At 51.4% G+C, this 22059-nt stretch overlaps 1 protein-coding gene across 3 annotated transcripts in view; it reads right to left on the bottom strand.

Annotated features, from left to right (window-relative positions):
- Positions 1 to 22059, bottom strand: part of LOC106813663 (semaphorin-1A-like) — a 121928-nt gene that overhangs the window by 43910 nt on the left and 55959 nt on the right. For all 3 annotated transcript variants that reach the window (XM_014817861.1, XM_014817860.1, XM_014817859.1), the window contains exon 5: positions 6606 to 6668. In XM_014817861.1, coding sequence (XP_014673347.1) covers positions 6606 to 6668 — 63 coding nt within the window. The remainder of the gene's footprint in view (positions 1 to 6605; positions 6669 to 22059) is intronic.

Raw genomic sequence — 22059 nt, forward strand, 5'->3', positions numbered from 1 at the left:
ACCCATTGAGACAAAACGTCACACGTGTATAAAAATAAACCATTTCACTGCACTGCATTAAAAAAAATATTGTTTAGTTCTTAATAGCGTATTAATGCAATGAAGAAATTTTAGGCATTGCGGTAATGTAATGAAGTCATAGCTACGTTTCTAATTTCGCATCCCATTATATAATTGAATGTGCACGCAGGTGGCAAATGTTTGGCCGACGGTGTTATGCAATAAACAGACGAAAACCACCGATTAACGTAGAAAAATATCTATTCGCATGTGATAACTCATTTAACACTGAAATACACATGGACACGCGCGCACACCTACGCATGCGCATGTATTGTCAGAAAACTACACAACCATTCTTCATTAGCGACGAGGCTTGTAGTACTGGCTAGTGGCTAGGTCGTATAAATTCAAAGATCGTGTACAAATCGAATTACTATGATCTCATTACATAACGTAAGACGATCCTAAAATCCCACCGCGCTGATTTAGAACGGAGACGAAATATTTACACCAAAAACGAATCGTAGAGATATCAGCATGGATAACCGAGTCACCCATAATATAATCCAATCAAAACGAGGTCATTTTCACGTGCTAATCATTATAAATCTCGCACGTTTGTAATCCGCTGCGCTATATATATATATTCTCACGCGGCGACGTTGTCGGTATACGCACGCGCGGCTCGACTGCTGGCCGCAGCAACCACGCTGCTGCTGCTGCTGATGTTGTTGTTGTTGCTGCTGCTGCTGCTGCTGCTGATGTTGTTGTTGTTGCTGCGGCTGCTGCTGATGTTGTTGTTGTTGCTGCGGCTGCTGCTGATGTTGTTGTTGTTGCTGCGGCTGCTGCTTCTGATGATGATTATGATGAAGAAGATGGCGGTGGCAATGATAATGATGACGATGACGATGACGACGACAACGATGACAATGATGATAATGATGATGACGATGATAATGAGGACGATGTTGTTGCTTCTACTACTGCTACTACCGCCGCTGTCGTCGGAAGGCTGCTGCCGCTATGGAGTTTAAACAGCAGCAGCGCGTGAAAATGACCGCACACCGGATCCCGGATAAAAGCTTCGTTGCTCTGTCTGATGGCGTGTAGAGTTCATTCATTGGCTTCATTTTGCTCACCAGCTTCATTTTTTGAAGCGGATAATCGGAGGAAACACTGCGTCGCGTGTGGCGGTTTCACTTCTCTGCGCGACGACCCAGCATTACTAATCTAAGAAACGCTGTCACCCACTGTCACGCACCCACGGATGACGCTGTCACCTGCTGTCACCCACCCACGGGTAACGCTGTAATCTGCTGTCACCCACCCACGGGTAACGCTGTCACCTGCTGTCACCCACCATGGGTAATACTGTCACCTTTTGTCACCCCTATGAGGTGTACTGCCACCTACTGTGACCGACCACCCCGTAGTGGCAAACACTGTTCCTGCACTTTATACCCTGGCATCAATCCCGCGGTAAAGCTGCTGGCACGCGTATTCACAACACGCTTAACCCACCCGCGTGGCGAAATGTCACCGCCACGCACGGCTTTTACGACCTGTCATCCTATTATATCGTCACACCGTCTGTCACAGCTAAGGTTTGTTTTTCCGCAATCGTGGCCTGGAATCTCACGCGATCTTGCAGAAAAAAGCTGTCAGTCAAAACGCGGCAAAGCCATAATTGTCGCCCATTCGATTCGATAGACTCGCGGGCTGTTTCCACTGGGGTCGCAGCAGAAGCGGGTTTTTCTTCCGACACCGTAGGCCATTTGCAAATTGTTAAGGCGCCTTCAACTAATACTATGAACACCTATGAATTCTAAAGATCTGGACGGTCGTATTTCACACCGGTTAACGTTTAGAGGTTGCTCACCTTGCTAGTTAGAGCACAGTGAACCATACACGCACGCACACGCACGCACGCACGCACGCACGCACGCACACGCCGACCGATAGAAAGATAGAAAAGCGTATAATGGTATCTCTTGTGCGCGCCATAATTAATCTGGCCCGTGTCTTTTGGCACTTCCTGTTCAAGATCATTTCGCGTTTCCACTAGAAAACCGCTGCGAACGGCGGGCAGCCGGAATCTACTATCTGGGTTATTTTTTTTTATCAAAAAAGGCCAAACTCATGTCCTAAGTCGCCTCGTCAGATTGTTTGTACAAGTGATTTTAGAAAGATTGTTTCGGTAATACGGTTACGGCGAAATCAGAGTCGCTACGCTGTCCTACGTTTTGGCTAAAACAAGAAGCTGAATGAAAAATGAACGATTATCTTCCACGGAAATCTAATCTCTGTTATTGTATTGTTATGAGAGAAACTAAAGTGAGAAAATAAATCTGCCTGCTCATTAATTATTTAGCAATCGCTCCTCACATTTTTAATTACTTGCTTAATTAACTGATTAGATTATTCACATGTAAAACTAAGTATAAATTTTCCTATTATGCACTGCTTTTATCACAACAAATAGGCCCTACGCATTAACAGCATAGCGAATAATTAATACAACATATTAACCGTCTTAATATGCATGAATGAACATCGAGGGGACTAGATAGTTCAGTTTCTCTCGACCTCGTTAATATAAGCATCGCTTTGAAGATTAAGCAAGCGATTTTTGCCCGACGGGGCCGCAGCGATTCGAAACATGATTGAAATTTGCATATTAAAAATTTGCATAAACCCTAATTAGGACAATAGACGCAACAAGTCACCCTGGAAGCGACCGATCGGATTCTTCCTTTGCAGACGAATCATGCAGTACGACGGTTGAGGTACAGACACGTTCATGAGTCACTGTCTCCAGCTCTATTGATCTGCTAATAACTGTACGCGAAGGCTAGGGTGGCACAGATATCAGCTGTTACATAAGGGGGAGTGCGTACACGCGATGTAATGGCCTTCCCACCCCAAGCTTATACATACACTGGGAGAGGGGGGAGAGGAAGAGAGAGAAAGAGAGCAGCGGGCGAACGTAACAGTTACGCAACATCTAACATTGGAATAATGGCCGGATAATCTCCTAATGGATTAATTGCATACAACGGGGTACATGTGGCGCTAATCGGGCCATTACTCGATATCCCTGCTGTTCGGTCATGCACTATACTAGCTCTAGGACTATAGCCCGCGTACAGTTGCCGCAGGCCTCACATAGGAGACCGTGTTCAATACAAACACGTGCTGTATCTCCTCTGTACTGGGATTTCCGCCCTCCCTCCCCGGGGGAGTGGAACCAGCGCGGGCTTCCTCGATTAGCACAGAGTTAGTTGCTCCTAGAGGCGCACCTGTGTCTACCGAGTAGTGGTGATGAATGATCGCTACGATTGACTGAAGTTTTATTGAGTTAGACCAATGCTCTACCAGCTACAACCAGCAGCGAAGCCACCAGCAGTGGAGTCATAAGTTTTGGAACCGCCAGCTTTCTCTGGAAAATGTGCGATAGACGGAGCAGCTTCTAAACCCAACTCTGGCTCTAACCACAATAAATCATTTTAAAATGTCACAAGCCGCTGGCATCATCTATATATATATGCTTATTACTTTCGTGCAGACTGTGTGCGTTCTTTGTGTGCGACTGTGTGCGACTCGTGCATCTTGCGACCGCCTCCTCCTCGGAAGCATCTCCCCGGTTTACTCGTTCAGCACTAGCTTCGGCCGTCTATCCATCCGCCGATCAGTCGCTCGCGCCTCAGTTCACGCAGCTATCTAGTACTACTATCACACACACGGCGGCCATATAGCGTGTGGAATGATGAATCAACATCGATTCGTAGTATGTGTGCGCGCCATGCGTCGCTTCAATCGACAGAAATATTCAAAAATTCCAGCGAGACCTGCAGACTCACCCGGCGCCCTAGTCGTCCAGCATTAAATCGTTTTCCTTTAATCAAGTCCCTCGAGTGCTCGCATGTCTGGCACGCGTCACAAGCACTGGCCGCGCTTTCAAAAACTTTCGTTACATCGTCGGCGAAATCGAAAAACTGGGCGCGTGGTTTCTCCGCAAAGCAAGCGACACGGCGCAAGCAATGAAACTTTTATCGCCGACTTCATTATTAAAGTGCGGTCTCAGCACTGGTACTGTATGATGTGGTAATTGGTATTGCCATAATATGGCTCAGATAGACAGCACGGGTTGCAGGTGAACAGTCTATATGTCTGTCTGTCCGTCCATCCATCCATCCGTCCATCCATCCATCCGTCTGTTTGTCTGCCTGTCTGCCCGTCACTCTGTGCCATTCTCGCGCGCACACTCTCAATATGTCTGGCTCACTCTCGCTCTCTCTCTCTCTCTCTCTCTCTCTCTCTCTCTTTCTCTCTCTCGTATCCACACGCACGCACTTAGCATCTTTTAACTCATTCTTATCGGCCGCGTCGATCTGTGCGTGTATACGCGCAGCCATGACAAACGTCTTATTTACGACGTCCCCGGCGAGCGCCAGCGCAGATTTAATGAACTCATTAAAACCGGCCGGCCCGTGCACGCCACAGCGCGGCAGAGCCCCTCGCCTGTAAGTTTACAGATGCAGTGGGAGGAACTTTGCGCCGCTTGAGTAGTGTCGGAACTAGTAAAACCGCGACCGCTTAGTCGAAGGACGCAGCGAGGCTAACGCACCCTCTCCCGTCTCTCGGTCCCTTTCGTTCGTCTATACACTCCTGTTCGTTCGTCCGTCTGCCTGTTTATCTGTCTGTCACTGTCTCTATCTAGATCCGCCTGCTTATCTGTCCGTGTCTGTCTCTGTCTCTGTCTCTGTTTGTCTGCCTGCCTGGCTGTCTGTCTGTCTGTCTGTCTGTCTGTCTGTCTGTCTGTCTGTCTGTCTGTCTGTCTGTCTGTGCTTCCGTCTGTCTGTCTGTCTGTCTGTGCGTCCGTCCGCCCGTCCGTCCGTCTGTCTGCCTGTCTGTTTGCCCGCCTCGCTCTCTCCATCTTTCGTTCGGAACTTCCCCGTCTATATCTCCCTCTTTCCATTAGCACTTGCTTTCGCTTTCAGTCGCTCTGTTTTGTTCTCATTCTCATCCTCGCTCTCCCACTCGTGGTGATCATCCCCCCCTCTCATTTCTCTCCTCTGCTTCGCTCACGCACGCTAGCTGCTCGCCTCCTTCTACTGCTTGTCTCTCTCTCTCTCTCTCTCTCTCTCTCTCTCTCTCTCTCTCTCTCTCTCTCTCTCGTTCTCGATCCTTCTCCTCTCATTTCTCTTTCTCTCTCTCTCTCTCTCTCTCTTCTCTCTCTTCTCTCTGCGCTCTCTCGCTCTCAGTTCTCATCCTTCTCTCTCATCTCTTTCTCCTCTCTCTCTTCTTCCTTTCTCCTCTCTCCTTTCTCCTCTCTCTCTCTCCTCTCCTCTTCTCTCTCTCTTCTCTCTCTCTCTCGTTCTCTCGATCCCTTCTCGCTCTCATTTTCTCTTTTTCTCTCTTCGTCTCTCTCTCTCTCTCTCCATCTCTCTCTCCATCCATTTCTCCGTTTCTCAAGATCTCTTCTCCTCTCATTTCTTCTTTCTCTTTCTCTTTCTCTCTCTTCTCTCTCTCTCTCTCTCTCGTTCTCGATCCCTTCCCCTCTCATTTCTCTTCTCTGTCCATCGCGCTTATTCTAGCTTCCGCTTGCTATCGCGCGCTGGTCACATAGTTCCGGCCACGACTGCAACAACCACAGCCGTAACGGCAAACTAGTACAGGCCGGTCTGTGCGCTCCTTATTTCTTATATACCAGCCTATAGAAGGAAATCAGCGGGGCGTGATGCTCGCAGCAAGTGGTACCAACATCAACACCGGTGCTAGCTGCGCTTTGATCGAAATCTACCATTAGCTGATGAAAGCTGGTCGCCCGTGGTAGCAGCAGCAGCAGTGGCAGCAGTAGCAGCGCTATTTCACCTTCGACTTACTCAATTTCTTCGCTTTAACCAAACTCGCACACTCACTGCTCTCGCTTTTATGGTAATACGAGCAAAGCCCGATAGCCATCAATCCGGGCGACTGCTTAAGTGGAATTAACTTCGGCAAAAAAACCAGTCGGCGATATCGAGACCGCTTATATTCATTCGCGAGTGATGTAACCAGGATCTCGTGGCCGCCGCAATCTAGCAGCCACGCGGGTTCTGCCTGCGGACAGACTACGATGAAGCAATCTCGATGAGTCTATCCGACATTGATCCGGTACGTCGGCCCACTAGACACGACTTTCGCTTCTTACGGCTCTGTGAAACAAGTTCATTCCGATCGCGGCGCGAAAGACGCGAGTCGAGTAAACGAAACTACAAGTCGGATCTATTCGAAACTGGAATAGATTTTTATCGAAGCTCCCTTTGTGTACGTACAGAATAGCTAAACAGATATACGCCAGCCTCTGTACGTCACCTATATACCCCCAACGGTTACAGCAAGCTAACAAACGAATCGCGTTTAGAAAACGCCGAGGTTTCCGATAAAATCTGAACGCACGTTCGCATGAAAGCGGAAAGTTGACAGACGGTGCAGACGCCCCCGTCTAGCGGTGTCACGTCATCGCATGCCACGCCAAGATGCGAGGGTCACGTAGTACGCGCAATAACAATATTCTCACACGTCACGCCGTAATGCTAAGAGTGACTTAGTCCACTTACCACCGACTTGCCTTTATTCAGACACTTGCTGACGTCCTCGGAGTTTGCAGGCCATTCTAGTCTCTGCAAAAATGTCGAGAGAAATTCAAGATTATTTTCAACGAATTTTTATTTATGAGCACGCACGCGGCCCACGCGCGCGCGTGCGACATTTTCCCGCGCTAAGTTCATTCCGACGATGTCATAATCGCGAATACATGGCGACGTGAGCAATCGCATGACGACGACCACAGGCACTTGGAGCGTTTCAATCAAATATAATGCTAAATAAATACAAAATCTATTTACTACCAAAGTCTTAATGTTTCTATACTCTCTTTCACCTATTATTGCCGACAATTTCCTGTAAATGCCGTCGAAATGCTCATGTGCAACAAACACTAGCGGCCGCCATTGCTCACGCTGCACACTGACACTTAAATATAAGGTTAAATCGCGCGCGTAAACCACACAGCGACCCGGTCACTGCGTGCGTGCGTGCGTGTGTGCGTGCGTGCCTGCGTGCGTACGAGCAAACGCCCCGTCAACGCCGACGTTTAACGCGCGCGACGGCGCGAATATCACGTTTCTTTCTCTCGACGCTCGCTTCGTAATATAAGCCGTCGAAATCAAACACCGCATACCGCATGCAGCTAATCACGGCCGCCATAAAAAAAACTACCTGCGTAATATACGCATACGAAAAAAAACACGAGGACGACCCCCGTCAGCAGCAGAGCGGCGGCACGCGCCGCAGCAACGTGACGACTCTCCGTCAGAAGGCCGCCAGATGCTACAGATGCTGACGCGTGGCCACGAACGACGGCACGACGGCGATGATGATGATGAGGCTATATAGTTTTGAGAGAGCAGCGAACATATGGTGCCCGCGGAGACCGCTGCCGCTATCGGTTATTTTCGGCTCGCGCACATGCCGTGAAAAAATTGCCATCAACAGTAACGCTAGATAAAATTACACGCGACTAGCGGAATGTTCCGCCTAACGACTATCGAACTGCAGCAGCAGCGGCTGTCGTCGTAGTATAGTATGAGTAGTAGCATCAGCATCAGCATCAGCGGCAGTCGTGGGGGGGCTGGGATGCTGGGGTTGCCGCCGCGCTGAGTGTAATATAGAGTGTGATAGTAGACACAACTCTGCGGCTCTTACAAACAAATCGAAGTACAGTAGCTTGGTTGTGTCAGGGCCACGCGCAGGCAAGCAGCGAGGCGAGAATGTGTAAACGTCGGCGTTACTCGGTGCGCTGCCAACGGTGAAGCCCGTCTTTAGAGCGACGTCTGCTGCTGCCGAGGAACGAAGGTGGTGGGGAGCCATACAGTGACGTGCGGGAGGAACGAGATGCTGCTGCTGCTGCTGCTGCTGCTGCTGCTGGCGGCGGTGATGGTGATGATGATGATGATGATGATGATGGTGGTGGTGGTGGTGGTGATGATGAAGACGATGATGATGATGGTGGTGGTGGTGGTGATGGTGATGATGATGACGATGATGGTGGTGGTGGTGATGATGAATATGATGATGATGGTGGTGGTGATGGTGATGATGATGACGATGATGATGATGATGATGATGATGATGATGGTGGTGGTGGTGGTTATGGTGCCGTTGCTGTTGCTGCTGGCGGTGGAGGCGAAGGTGGTGGTGGTACGGCGGCGTGGCTGCGTGTGTGTCACACATACACACATACATGCACGCACACGTGCCATTGCTGCTACTTATTCGTACAGCACGCAGGAGAATACAGCCGCCGGTTATATGACTGCGCAAGGCTCCTCTTATATTTTATCGTTATTTAGACGGGTTTGCGGATGTACGCTACTTCCTGACGACCATTATCTCGTCTTCTCAGTATTTCACAACGTATGTGTGCTATTACGCTGTGAGCCTACGCTTTAATGAAATACGCTAACTAACATTCAATAGCGGATGTTTCATTGAATAGTGTGGGTGGGTTATATTAATAAAACTGTTAATCCTGGCGGACTATTCCATCGTTGCTAGGATTGTTATATATGATTACTATGTGTTTTTAGTATATTTTTTATTTATTGTTTCGGTTTATATTAATATTTTTATATTTTGTTAGTTATAGCTGACAATGTGTGTATATATATGGTTTCCGTTTTTTCTTTGTAAACTAGTTTCAGTGGTTTACTGTATTCCACCGCTATTAACTCAAAAAACCACACAGAAATAGTAATCAACAGATAATGATACCAGCATCGACATACGGCGCTGAACATAGCATGACCCCAATGGGATTTATAACTTACACACAGGAGCAAGCATTTAGAGCAATAATAGGCATCATGCACTCACAATATCACGGCTATCACGTGACAGATAATCCTCGTAAACGGCAGCTTCCCGCGGAAAGAAGAGCCGCAGACGCATGAATCGTGTGATCGCTGCTGAGCGGCTGTGTACTGCCCATTGTAGAGATTTAAGCGCCGCTGCTGCCGCTGCTGCATGCACGCTGGAGTAGGAGCATCCGCGCGCGATATATCTCGGCGACAGCCGTCGGTCCAGGTGCCGGTGATCACTAACCCGCAGCGCTGACACATCCTTCCTGTGTCTATTATGACTCCAGCAGCTTAAACCGCGACCTCCGCTGCCCCCGCCCGCGCGCCCCACACACGCGACTCTCTCTCTCTCTCTCTCTCTCTCAATCTTTCTGCAACTCTCTTTCCCTTTGTGTGTGTGTGTATGTGTATAACTCTCTCTCTCCCCTCTCTCTCTCTCAATACACACAGGGGATGAACTATGGCTATCCCTCTTTTTCACATCGGCTTCGTTTATTTAAGGGATTGGAGTAAATGGCGTGAATCAGCGTTGCACACGGGCAACATAAAGCGACATACCGCCGCGCGAAATCAAAGCGCAACACGCTTGCACCGCGTAACAGCACACTGCCCGTGTTAGGGCTTAGCAACGCGGCCCTTACCGACCAGTGTTTACCCACGCCGCATCCCCCCGTGACCTAATAATCCCCGCCTCACTTAATACTGCCTCCATCCTCGATCTATACTCGTCCTTTACAATAGGCGCCTCCCTCCGGCTTATCCCTGTTCTACTCAGTAAACCCGTGACCTATCCCCCGTTCTTTGCTATATAACATGCAATATAATATATATTCGTTTGCAATATAACATGGGTCTGGGCTGGGAAGGAGGTATATACCTCCTGCTGAGCCAGACCCATGTTTGAATCCACGCCGAGTCCCCCTTCCACGCCGGCCCTAACCCCTTCAAGTTCATGCTCAATACCCCACTACGAGATATCCACACTCCTACTACCCCAATCCATTGACCGTACCTATATCACCGTGTATCCCTACCGTGTGTATCCACCACCCATACCTCAGACCCAACCCCTGTCCCGCTCGATATCCTGCCACACACCCCACCCCGCTCTGCAAACATGCCCGGCGCCCCGGCTTACAAGGATCGAATTGATGGCCGATCGGTGGTAGCAGCAGCAGTAGCAGCAGCAGTAGCAGCAGTAGCAGTAGCACTAGCAGCCGCAGTAGTAGCAGCAGCAGTAGCAGCAGTAGCAGTGCAGTAGCGCAGCAAGTAGCAGCAGTAGCAGGCAGTAAGCAGCAGCTAAGGCAGCAGTACGCAGCAGTAGCAGCAGGTAGCAGCAGTAGCTGCGAACGAGCATCAGCAAGTAGCTGCAACAGCATCAGGCAGCAGCAAGCAGCAGCAAGATAGTAGTCGCAGCAGCAGCAGCGTAGCAGGCAGTAAGTAGCAACAGTAGTTAGTAGTAGCAGCAGGCAGCAGCAGGCAGCAGCAAGCCAGCAGCAGTGCAGCAATAGTCAGTAGCAAGTACGCGAGGCAGGCAGTAGCTAAGCAGTAGTAGGCAACATAGTAGCAGCAGTAGGGCAGCAGCAGAAGCAGCAGTAGTAGAGCAGCATCAGCAGCAGCAGCAGTAGTAGCGTAGCAGTAGCAGCAGCAGCAGCAAGCAAGCACAGTAGCAGTAGCAGCAGTAGTAGCAACAGTAGTAGTAGTAGCAGCAGCAGCAGCAGCAGCAATAGTAGTAGCAGTAGCAGTAGCAGCAGTAGCAGCAGCAATAGAAGCAGTAGCAGTAGCAGTAGCAGTAGTAGCAGCAGCAGCAGCAGCAGCAGCAGCAGCAGTAGCAGTAGTAGCAGTAGTAGCAGTAGTAGCAGTAGCAGCAGTAGCAGCAGCAGTAGAAGCAGCAGTAGCAGCAGTAGTAGCAGTAGCAGCAGTAGCAGCAGCATCAGCAGTAGCAGTATCAGCAGCAGTAGCAGCAGTAGCAGCAGCAGTAGTAGCCGTAGCCGTAGCGGCAGCAGCAGCGGCAACCATGAAGCGGATCAATCCCGTCGTGATGGCGACGTCGCTAGAGCTTAATTACGGCCGAACGGGCGCTGTGTGGCTTCCTTACCTTAGCGCGGTGAGCCACCTACGCAGACCGGCAGCGGCAGCGGCAGCACACACGCACGTGGAGACACACGCATACACAAAAACACACACATACATAAAGACACATCCGCACACACACACACGCGCGCACACACACACGCACGCACGCACGCACTCACACACACAAGGACACGGGGCGGCATGCCTACAGGCAGCTAGCCAGCTAGCTCATCGGCTATTACGGCGCCATGTACTCACATATCAGCTGGGTAGGCGTGAAGACAGGAAAACCACACACACACGTAGCTATTGTCGTACGGCAATTATACGCGCACGTTAACCTACTGCTCTATCATGGTCCCGTTAGGAAAAAATAGGTGGTGTTTAAAGTCGTGTTATGGAAATATCTCAATTGACGGCGAAACGGGAAATTTACCTTCCCCGTGTAAACCTAAATATAGGGTGCAATGTTATGCGGTTTAAAAAATTCCAGAGCTCTAATTCGTGGGTTAAGTAAACAAGAAATAGGAAGCAGTTACTTCAATCTAGTTCAGTCTGCATAACTAATGTTTAACCTGGCGACCAAAACTGATTTGAAAGTCCAACAAATCGTAAAATGCTCCACGCACGCAAGCTAGCTAGAGCCCTTGAACGCACATGCAGTTTTAATGTCGCCATATTACCAATAAACACGTTCGCACACCACATTAAACCTGAAAGGCAAGCAAGCGCTCGCGTCCTTCCTTCCACGCCTGTCACAATATCCCATGCATGTCCTCGCGGGCATGCGCGCGTGTGCGCGAGTGCGTGCGGGCGGATCATATGAAAACGCACCTGTGCGGGCGGACGTATATATATATATATACGCCATCGACAGAGCAGCAGGTGACACGGAACTTTGGAGTATAAAACAGTGCCTGCCCAAGTCATGTGGCATCCTCTGAGGTGGCGATCAGAGGAGTAGTATAGAGAGTACTGGCCACGCGCGTGTCTGCACACCCGCGCACGATGAAACAAACTAGCACGCCCCCACTCCCTCCCACTCCCCCCACGTATGAGCGGAAATCGACCAAAAAACGCAGCAGCGGGAGAGAAATCATCCGTTTTTTTTCGAAAACTGTTTCATTTATATTTGCCTCCGCTGCGCGTGGTAAAGGACGAGCGCAGATAAACATTCATCGAATGATCGACTCGGGGGACGCATTACACGCACGGCACGCTTCCAGCCATCAGCAGACATCGATGTACTTGATGTTTACCATCACGCGGGTTTCCCCCATTAATTCCCTTTATATTGTTTTCGCTACAATCCTATTACTAATCACAGCACCCTGTCATCACCCAGTCCATAACTAAAGATCCCGACGAGTTACTTCCTAATCGACATCCCTTCCCTAAACCTATTCCTACCCCGGGCCCCTAAATTCGAGTACATCCCCAACCGCAGTCCACTCCCTAACAAACGAACCCCCCCCCCCACACACACACATACATACCAACATCCATCGATCATACCCCACCCTGGCCTCGGCCCCACTACCCACCTCTCTAATTATCCCCCTCACATACCCCAACCCGGCACCTCCCTAACCCACTGCCTACACCACCGCCCTAATTAACAACACCGCCCCACCCTGGTGTTCCTGCCGAAGCCACGCACGTCCGGCTGATCACCGATCGTACGTCACCAGTTAGCGGCGGGTGACGTCACGGCGCTGGTCAGCAACATGGCGCCGATCAACGACCGACAGCGAGCTCAACAACAACAACAACGCGCGGAATTCGCAGCGAAAACACTCGCATTCGACAGTCAGGAGTCCGAACAAACACGAGGGAGGGGTGGGGTGGATGGGGGGGGGGGTGCAGCCTCATCCACCTCCTCGGCCGCCGTGAGCGCGAGGAAGACCGTAAACTCCCACGCGTGACAAATATTATCTCTGAGCTCTGTCGGAGAATAGGAGTACCGTGGGAGAGACACTGCCCCGGAGTAAGGGCGACCAAATCTATACCTGCACACACAGGTAGATCCAGGCGCACGTTGCATGGAGTCAGGCTACCCTGGGCACGGCGAGCCAGCTTGCCTGCAACCATATATTCACCTTAGCGCGGTGAGAGTCAGACTACCCTGGGCGCAGTGACCCAGCTTGCCTGCTCACACCGGGGGAGAAGGAGGAGTCATCTCAACCGCTCTGTGAAAGATGGGAGGACCGAAGCGCGCGATGCTACGGTGTTTGCGGGAGAATAACACGTGGCTGTGTGTTACTGGAATACTGTGACTGTCCGCCCCCTACACCCAGCATCAGACACACACTCCTGCGTATAGCCCAGCCACCGGTCTAAGTCGGGGGTCCATTCGCTAACATGTGAACAGGAGATTGCATCGCTTCTAGCCTTCGACATCGCTGCCTGCATGGAAAGGTTGCGAAGCCTGCTTGCGAAACCTGGCCATAGAATGACCGGTGGATTTGATACCAATTAGCCTTTACTAGGGGAAGTCGTATAACAGAAACATTGCCATGACTTAGATTAAGTGACCAGATGCGTACATTTTTGCGACGACATTTTAGTGCTTGGTTTTATCGTACAATTAAGATTTATATTGCAGTTCCTATAATAAAATAATTAGCCGAGCGGCTATTAAAATGTAGTGAATATGTTTCAAATGTAAAAGTATTAGAACGACATAGCAAATCGGTTACTTGATAGTTGGGAGCGGTGATTAATTTTGTCATGTTGCTATGGACATCATTCTATTTAAGCCGAAATAAACATGCGCGCGCACACAAACGCGCGTATGCATGCACGCACGCGCGCACGCGCATACGCGCGCGCGGGCGACACTGATGCACACTCACGTCAATAATAATAATAACAATAATAATAAGAAACAGCAGCAACAACAACAACAACAACAACAACAACAATCAGCACTTCCAGCAGCAATAACAGCAGCAGCTGGCAGCCAATCCTTGCCAATTTCGTGATTCATTTCTTTACGCTAATACTTCGCCATAATATTTTCTCTCGCATATTTAAGTCGATAATTTACGAGGCTCGGGGTGCACGCTCGCAGCCGGCGCGGTGCAGCCGACTGTGATATGCGACTGGCGACAGCGGCTAGACTAATCACTCAGTAAAATAACGAATGGACAAACACAGAAGTCGGGGACGCGAGCCACGAGCCCGCTCGCTCCTGCAATCAAACAATCGGATTAAAACCCGAAGTCCCTTCCAATACGGCCGAAGAAAATCACACGCAATCACAATATTTGCTCCGTATCGAATATCAGAGGAGGGGATAGACTGCACGTGCGCCTGACTGACATTTACACACGGGTCGACAGCTCGCATAGAATTTACGAAATTACGTAAAACAGGGAAAGGTTTCGCGTAACGTCGCTCGTGACACGATAAGCACGAGGCTTGTGGCTCCACGGGCTCCATAAATATCAGACAGAGGCTCCAGGCAGCCGGTGATTACCACGCGTGGAACGTCGGCAACACGGCCCCCAAACGCGCACATCGCCTCGCTCCATAAATAACATCATCCAAGCGAAAGGAAAATGCGGCGGGGGGGATCCGTATCCTCCTAAAAGAATCACGCGCGCGCAAAAATCACGACTACAAAGAGAGCGGAACGAGAACGAACGAGAACGTGAGAGAAACGAAGACGCGCGGACGACAACAACAACGCCGCTAGCGCGCGCCGCGAGAGAATAGCCAACGATCTCTCCACCGCACTGCACCACTCCACTATACACCCGCAGACACTCGCGCCGAGCGAGCTAAAACTGAAAACTGCAAAGTCTGCGTAGCGGTAACTAATACGCATGAACCAACACCCGCGCGCGCGCGAACGAGTTAACAAAGTTGTTGTCTTCTGCAAGTGTAAAACCCTTTAAAATTCTATTCCCCCACCGCCTCCGCCCGCTCGACAGACGCGACACGACCGACGGCCCTTAGACGGGCGCCGTCCGCCGAACTTCCCGGTGATTTACGGCGACGGCGTTCGCGTGCGCGCCCGTCTGCGAGACGCCGCGCATTCTTGCTGCGGGGATTTTTCGGCTGCTCTCTCGGGAAGCTGGCGGTTGCAGACGAGGAATTCACGGAGAACGAACGCAGGGTTTGTGCGCGGGCACGTGTGCAGGACTGAGCTAGACCGAAGCCCGCGCTGCGCGAGGAGCGGAGGGGGGAGCGCGCGCGCGCGCGTGTGTGTGTGTGTGTGTGTGTGTTGCGGTTGTTGTGTGTGTGTGTGTGTGTGTGTGTGTGTGTGTGCGTGTGCGTGTGCGTGTGCGTGCGCGTGTGCGCGTGCGTGCATGCGTGCGTGTGCGTGTGTGCGTGCGTTCGTGTGTGTGCGGGGACGGGAGGCGGAGTGAGTCAGGGATCCTTGGCGGAAAACGACATTATTGTTGCCGCCCGCATGGAGCGGAGGAAGGAAATCAGACAGGAATCGTCATTGTGAGCGCCTCCCGTCGTTACCCTTCTTCAGCCGACTTTACACGTTGCTTGGCAACGCGCGCGCGCTACAGACGCCGCTACGCCGATTCTTAGCACAGTGGGCGGGGGAACGTCGAACGAACAGTATACCTGCTAGAGAATGAAGTCCTCCACGGCTACGCTCCACCTTCCACCCGTCTCTCGCTTTAGCTTCCCCCTCCTCAGTCACCTCCCCCTCCTCCCTCCTCCCTCCTCTCACATCCCGAAAGCACAATAATACACTTGCAATACTCCCCCTTTCCACCCTCTGCTCCTTCCTACCCTCACCCACCGCTCCTTCCCTCTCTTTTCCGACCTCATCATCTACCCTCTCCCTTCACTACGCCCTCTCCCGATGACGCCCCGAGCAGTTGTTTTCCGCGCTCGTGGTCGGATTTCTGAAAGAAAGGCGCGGGAAATCACGGCGCCGTGAACAAACAAACGTATACGGCGGCGTTTCTTCGTCTGTGGCGTCTCTCACACAAAGCGGCTCCACGCGGCGATTAATGAACCGGTGTCCTTGGCTAATCTCCTCTGAGCGCTTCTCGCTGATACCACCAGTACTATACTCTAGCGAGCACATACACACACACATGGCAATTTCTTTCGTTTGCTCGCAATTAGATTAAACGCAATAAGTATAGCCAATTAAATATCATTTTCAGATTTAAAACAGGGTTGGGAGGTTTGCTCGCACTATAAGTGCACGCACATCCCGTAGCCCGATAAACGCTCTGAGTCAACGGGCTTGCTTCACCAGCCGATCTCTAACCGTCGTTGCGTCATGATGAGCGCGTGAGAACGCCTGTCAGCGTGCCTGGACTGCCCCCCCCAGCCCCACCCCGTGTCATTACTGAGAAGAGACCTCGCCACTATAATCCACGTAAACGGTCCCCGTACTCGTTACATACACTGGTAATGTCTATAACGCGCGCTGCACTTTTTCTCCGTTGCTCAAGGACGTATATGAAACACAGGTATGAATAACACGATCAAAGGTAAGAGCTATAGATGTCGCGTGAGAGAGTTGCCTGCCGACACGATAACACTGGCGCCATTATTCGGAGCTGTAAAGGCAACTGTGTTTATTTTCAACGCGAACGCGCGGTTATTCTAGACGCTTGGATCGCCTTCTATAGCTCTGCTTCTCTCTCTCTCTCTCTCTCTCTCTCTCTCTCTCTCTCTCTCTCTCTCTCTCTCTCTCTCTCTCTCTCTCTCTCTCTCTCTCCCTCTCTCCCTCTCTCTCTCCCTCTCTCCATCTATCTATCTATCTATCTATCTATCTATCTATCTATCTCAGTCATTCACTTCTCCACCTATTCACACCCCTAGCGCTCTTTCTCGCTCTTTCTCTCACTCTCACAGTTCAACCAACATTAACGTTTCGTCTTGGATATATACTAGGCCATTCACTGCTGAACAGATGCCTATATAGGTGACAGATGAGAAAAGCTAGAAAGCTACAGACGAATTCATAGTATGTGCGTTGCCATGTCAACGCGATAGCTGCCACGTGTAATAGGTGCAATCACCTGTTGCTCGGCAACGCAACATCCACATGCAGTCTCTTTACTCGAATCTAGGCGAAATGCTCCTCTATATACAGCCTATTACTATACCTCTATACTCTATAATCTATACTGTGATTATACTGGCTGCTCGTGACGCGGCTCTCGCGCCATAAAATCACGATATACAAACTTTCCGCGAAACGCGCGGGGCAGTTATACTAAACAGTCGGCAGGCAGCTTCGAGAGAGCGACGACTCGGTCTGTTTCGCGTAAGTGCAGAAGCCGCGCGTGTGTGACTCACGACCGGTTACTTTGCCTACGCACGCCTCTATCGAATCTCCGCGCTTATTAGCCAGACCTTCTCGAGCCAATTCGGCCAGCCGAAGAGGCCCGCCAGCCCGCTCCCACACGCGCACTCGGGCAGCAGACAATTTGGAATCTCGTAGAGGATTCTTCCTGCGTGAGTCATCGCGTGAGTCTGCTTCCCGGGGAATGCCCCTATGCATTATTCACGGCCACCCGCACACACGCGCGCGCGGGCGGGCGCCACCTATAGTAGCCAGTCACTTCTCATCACTACACGCCCCGACTGCCCGATCGAAGCGGGGCGACAAACTTGACCGACAAACCAGAAACTGGGTGAAAACACTTGCGCGCGAGAAAGCGGGGCATTCGCGTCTGTCACTCCATTGTCGCCTGCGAAGAAGATGACATACGCCACACAGCGTGACAGTGCCGAACTAGTCTATGTGGACGAGCTGAGTACATAATGACCGTAGTAAACACTATTCAACTGTCAGCTATTAGTAAACGAAACAGCAGACGCCATCCTGATTTCATATTGCACATCGTTACACATTGTATATACGTATTGTTATCTTTACATATTGATAAATAACGTACGGTAGCAGCGCGACGCGGCGGCGGCGGCGGCGGGGGGGGGGGTAATAGGATGGACGGTCATATAACGTTAATAGACACGTTTCTGGAACATCGCCAGCCAGCTATAGCAGATCAATCTTTCCGCTCAATGCGAAAACAGCAGCGCTTCAGTCGTCGAAACCGTCGTACACGTTGTTTACGCGTACAACTGTTGGCGCTGTGCGAATAATATATAGTCTGGCATAGTTGAGAATTTTTACCGGGAAAAAAATGGTATGAAGATAGTCTGCGAATAATATACGGCGCTGTTACACATGTAGGCCTATATACATAATATGTCGATCGGCCCTTGCTGTCTCGCCAGGCAATCCGCTCGTCACCATGATCACACTGCTGCTGCTGTCACCATGCTCTGGTGACGGTCTGCACGCGGTCTGCATCCACGAGGCATGTCACACGATATTGCTGGCTGGTTGAGTAGGTTTCTGCGCGGCTTGTTACTGCCGCACTACTAGGTAAACCTTACATCATTTACTCTGCCCACTCGCTGGCGCGCTCTCTCTCTCTCTCTCTCTCTCTCTCTCTCTCTCTTTCTCTCTCTCTCTCTCCTGTTCTCTATCTCTCTCACTTACTCACTCACTCACTCACTCGGAGAGAAGAGAGGAGAGGAGAGTGAGACGAGAGGAGAGGAAGAGCACGGAGGAGCGATGATGAGAGAAGTGAGAGGAAGATGGAGAAAGAGCGAGCGAGCGAGCGAGCGAGCCGAGCCGAGGCGAGAGAGAGAAGAGAGAGAGAGAGAGAGAGAGAGAGAGAGAGAGAGAGAGAGAGAGAGAGAGATGAGAGAGAGAGAGAGACGAGAGAGAGAGAGGAGAGGAGAATAGAAGAAGAAGAGAGAGAGACGAGGAGAGACGAGAGAGAGAGAGAGAGAGAGAGAGATTAGAGAAGAGACGAGAGGCGTGAGACGAGACAGAGCGGAGACGGAAGAGAGAGTGGAGAGAGAGCTGAAGTGAGTGAGCTGATGTGCATCGTAATGGAGTCGCGAGTAGAGGAGCTAGGTTGAGGAACAGCCAGGAAGTAGGAGGGAGAGGAGAAAGAGACGAGAAGAGAGAAGAGAGAAGAGAGATAGAGCGGAGAAGAAGGATGAGAGATCGAGAGAGATGAGAGACGACGAGGAAGAGAGCGACGCAAGCAGGCGAGTGGGGCAGAGTAATGATGTAGAGGTTTAGCGCTAGTAGTAGCGCGTCACGTAACAAGCCGGCCGCAGAAACTCTAAACCTCAAGCCAGCTCAGGCAATGGGAGTCGTCGGTGACATTGCCCTCGTCGCTGCAGGACCGCCGCGTGCAGACCGTGGCACCAGGAGTAGCATGGTGACGAGCAGCAGTCGCAGTGTGATCCATTCGGTGACGAGCGGTATTGCCCCTGGCCGAGAACAGCAAGGGCCGACTGACTATATGTATGTAATATAGGACCTGGTAGCATGTGTAGAACGCGCCGCTATAGTGTGAGGTGTCGACCAGACGGTATCTTCATCATCGGCATTTTTTTTCTCCGTCAAAGAATTCTCAACTATGCCAGGACTATCAGTATTACTCCGACGCCGGGGAGCGGCCTAAGCATAGTTGGTGAGCGCGAAACAACGTGTTACGAACGTCGTGTCGGACGTACTGAAGGCGCTGCTGTTTTCCGCAATTGAACGCGGAAAGCATTGATGTCTGCTATAGCTGGCTGGCGATGTTCCACGAAAACCGGCATATTAAACTGTTATAAATGACGCGTCCATCCTATTAGCCGGGACGCCCCCCCCGCGCTCGTCCCCCGGCGCCGCCGGGCCAGGCCGCGTCGCGCTGCTACGCCGTATCGTTATTTATCGAATATGTAAAGGATGTAACGACGATACGTGATTAGTAGCAATTGTAAAAACGATTGCAGAGGTCATGAAATCGAGCGATTGGCAGTCCTGCTGATTGTCGTTACTGTAATAGCTACATGTTGAATAGTGTTTTCTACGGCGCTCCATTATGCTACTGCAGCGTCGGTGATCAACCATAGACTAAGGATGTTCGGGCACTGCATCACGAGCTGTGTGGTACTGCATCGTTCTCGCAGGCGACAATTCTCGAGCGTCGACAGACCGCGAATCGGACCCCGCTTTCTCGGCGCGCCGCGCGGAGCGTGTTTGCGTTCACCCAAGTGTTCTGGTTTGGCTCGTCTAAGTTTGTCCGCGCCACCGCCTTCGATCGGGCGCAGTCCGGTGGCGTGTAGTGGATGAGAGAAGTGACTCGGTCTAACTATAGTGGTGGGCGCGCCGGGCCGCGCGCGAGCACGTGTGTGCGGCGGTGGCCGCGGGTCGAACGTGAATGCATAGGGGGCATGCCCGGGGAACAGCAGACGTCACCGATGTACTAGACAGCCGGCGTCGTTCGTCACGCAGGAAGGAATACCTCTACACGATCGGATTGCCAATTGTCGTGCTGCCCGACGGTGCGCTAGGTGTGGGAGCGGGGCTGGCGGGCCTCTTCGGCTGGCCGAATTGCTTGGCGGAGAATGTCTGGCGTAATAAAGCCGGAATTCGACTAGAGGCGTGCGTAAGGCAAAGTAGCCTGGTCGTGAGTGCCACCACAGCGCTCGGCCTTCTGCACCGTTCAGACGGGTCGGAAAGCCAGACGCGGAGTCGTGCGCTCTGCTTTCGAAGGCTGCCTGCCGACCGTGTTTAGTGATAGACGTGCCGCCGTGCGCGTTTCGCGAATAGTTTTGTATTATCGTGAGTTTGATTGGAGCGCGAGGAGGCCGCAGTGCCATCCAACCGCGGAAGCAAGCGAAGGGCGGTAAGAGCGTGATTCTCCGCCAGTGAATTAGATCACAGGTATAAAATGTAGAGAGTATGAAGTAGGTTATATAAGTAGGAGGCTGGTACAGGTAGAGGGAACAGTTCTATCCGCGCGTAGCCAGTCCGCGGGTAGTGAAGCAGACTGGCATTGTGGCATGGTTGCGGGTGACCCGAGGTAGATGCAAGGCAGGAGTTAGGTGTGAGGGCCATGTGGGTTGGGTTCGCCTCTATAACAGTGGCGTGGGCAGCTATCGCTGTTGCACATGGTGCAAACGCGCATACCAATGATAGTCGTCGCTGTAGGTCTCCTAGCTTTTCTCCAGTGACTGTTCACTATAGGGCATCTGTTAGGCAGTGAATGGCTTAGTAGCGTATATATCATCCCAAAGACAAACTGTTAATGTTCTGGGTTTGCAGACTCGTGGAATGAGTGAAGCAAAGAGCGAGATAAGACGTCGCTAGGAGGTGTGATATAGGGCTGAAGAAGGTAATGACTGAGAAATAATAGATAGATAATGAGATAGAAGAGTGGAGAGAGAGAAGGAGAGAAGGCGGAGAGATTGGCGCGGGCTGGGAGAAGAGGGAGAGGGACGATCGCGCAGAGAGACAGAACAGGAGGAGAGAGCAACGCGAAGTTGGACTGGATCAGAGAGAGAGAGACGAGACAGAGGGCTATAGAGACTCGCGTACATCGCCAAGCGTGCCTAGAAGGAACGCTGGTTTGAGGGTGGGACGGGTGGTGGTTGGGGGCCTCGAGTATACATGTCGTGAGTAAGCAATCCAAACACAACAGTTGCGATCTTTGAAGCTCGGAATAGATGGCGCCAGTTGTTACCTCCGTCGGCAGACGGCACACTCTCTCACGGGGCGTCGGGGGTAGAGAGGAAGTCGGACCCAGCTACGGCGTGCCGGTGGGCGCGGGCGTGACAATCTATGAGCTCTTGGACAGCGCCTCTTTGAGTCGGTGGGTTAGTACGGTACCTGGTTGTCATGAATACGATCCTGAAGCAGGAGCGGTGTGCAGAGAAAGAGTGCAAGCGCGCGTTATAGTACGACATTCACCCAACCGATCGTAACAGTGTAACGAGTAGCGGGGACCCCGTTTACCGTGATTATAGTGGCGAGGGTCTCCTTGCTTCAAAGGTAATGGAACTGACGAGTGGGGTGCGAGTGCTGGGGGGGGGGCAGTCCGAAGGGACCATGACAGGCAAAGGCCCGGGCAACGCAGTTCTCGGCGCAACGCGCATCACTCAGTAGGACGGTCAACGGACGGTTAGAATTTCGGCTCGGTGGTGCAAGCAACCCCGTATGACCTCCGAGACGTTGTATCGCGTCTACGACTACGGAGAAATGTGCGTGCACATGTTGATACGCAGGCGA

The sequence above is a fragment of the Priapulus caudatus genome, unplaced genomic scaffold (genome assembly GCF_000485595.1).
Source record: "Priapulus caudatus unplaced genomic scaffold, Priapulus_caudatus-5.0.1 Scaffold806, whole genome shotgun sequence".
NCBI lineage: Eukaryota > Metazoa > Priapulida > Priapulimorpha > Priapulimorphida > Priapulidae > Priapulus > Priapulus caudatus.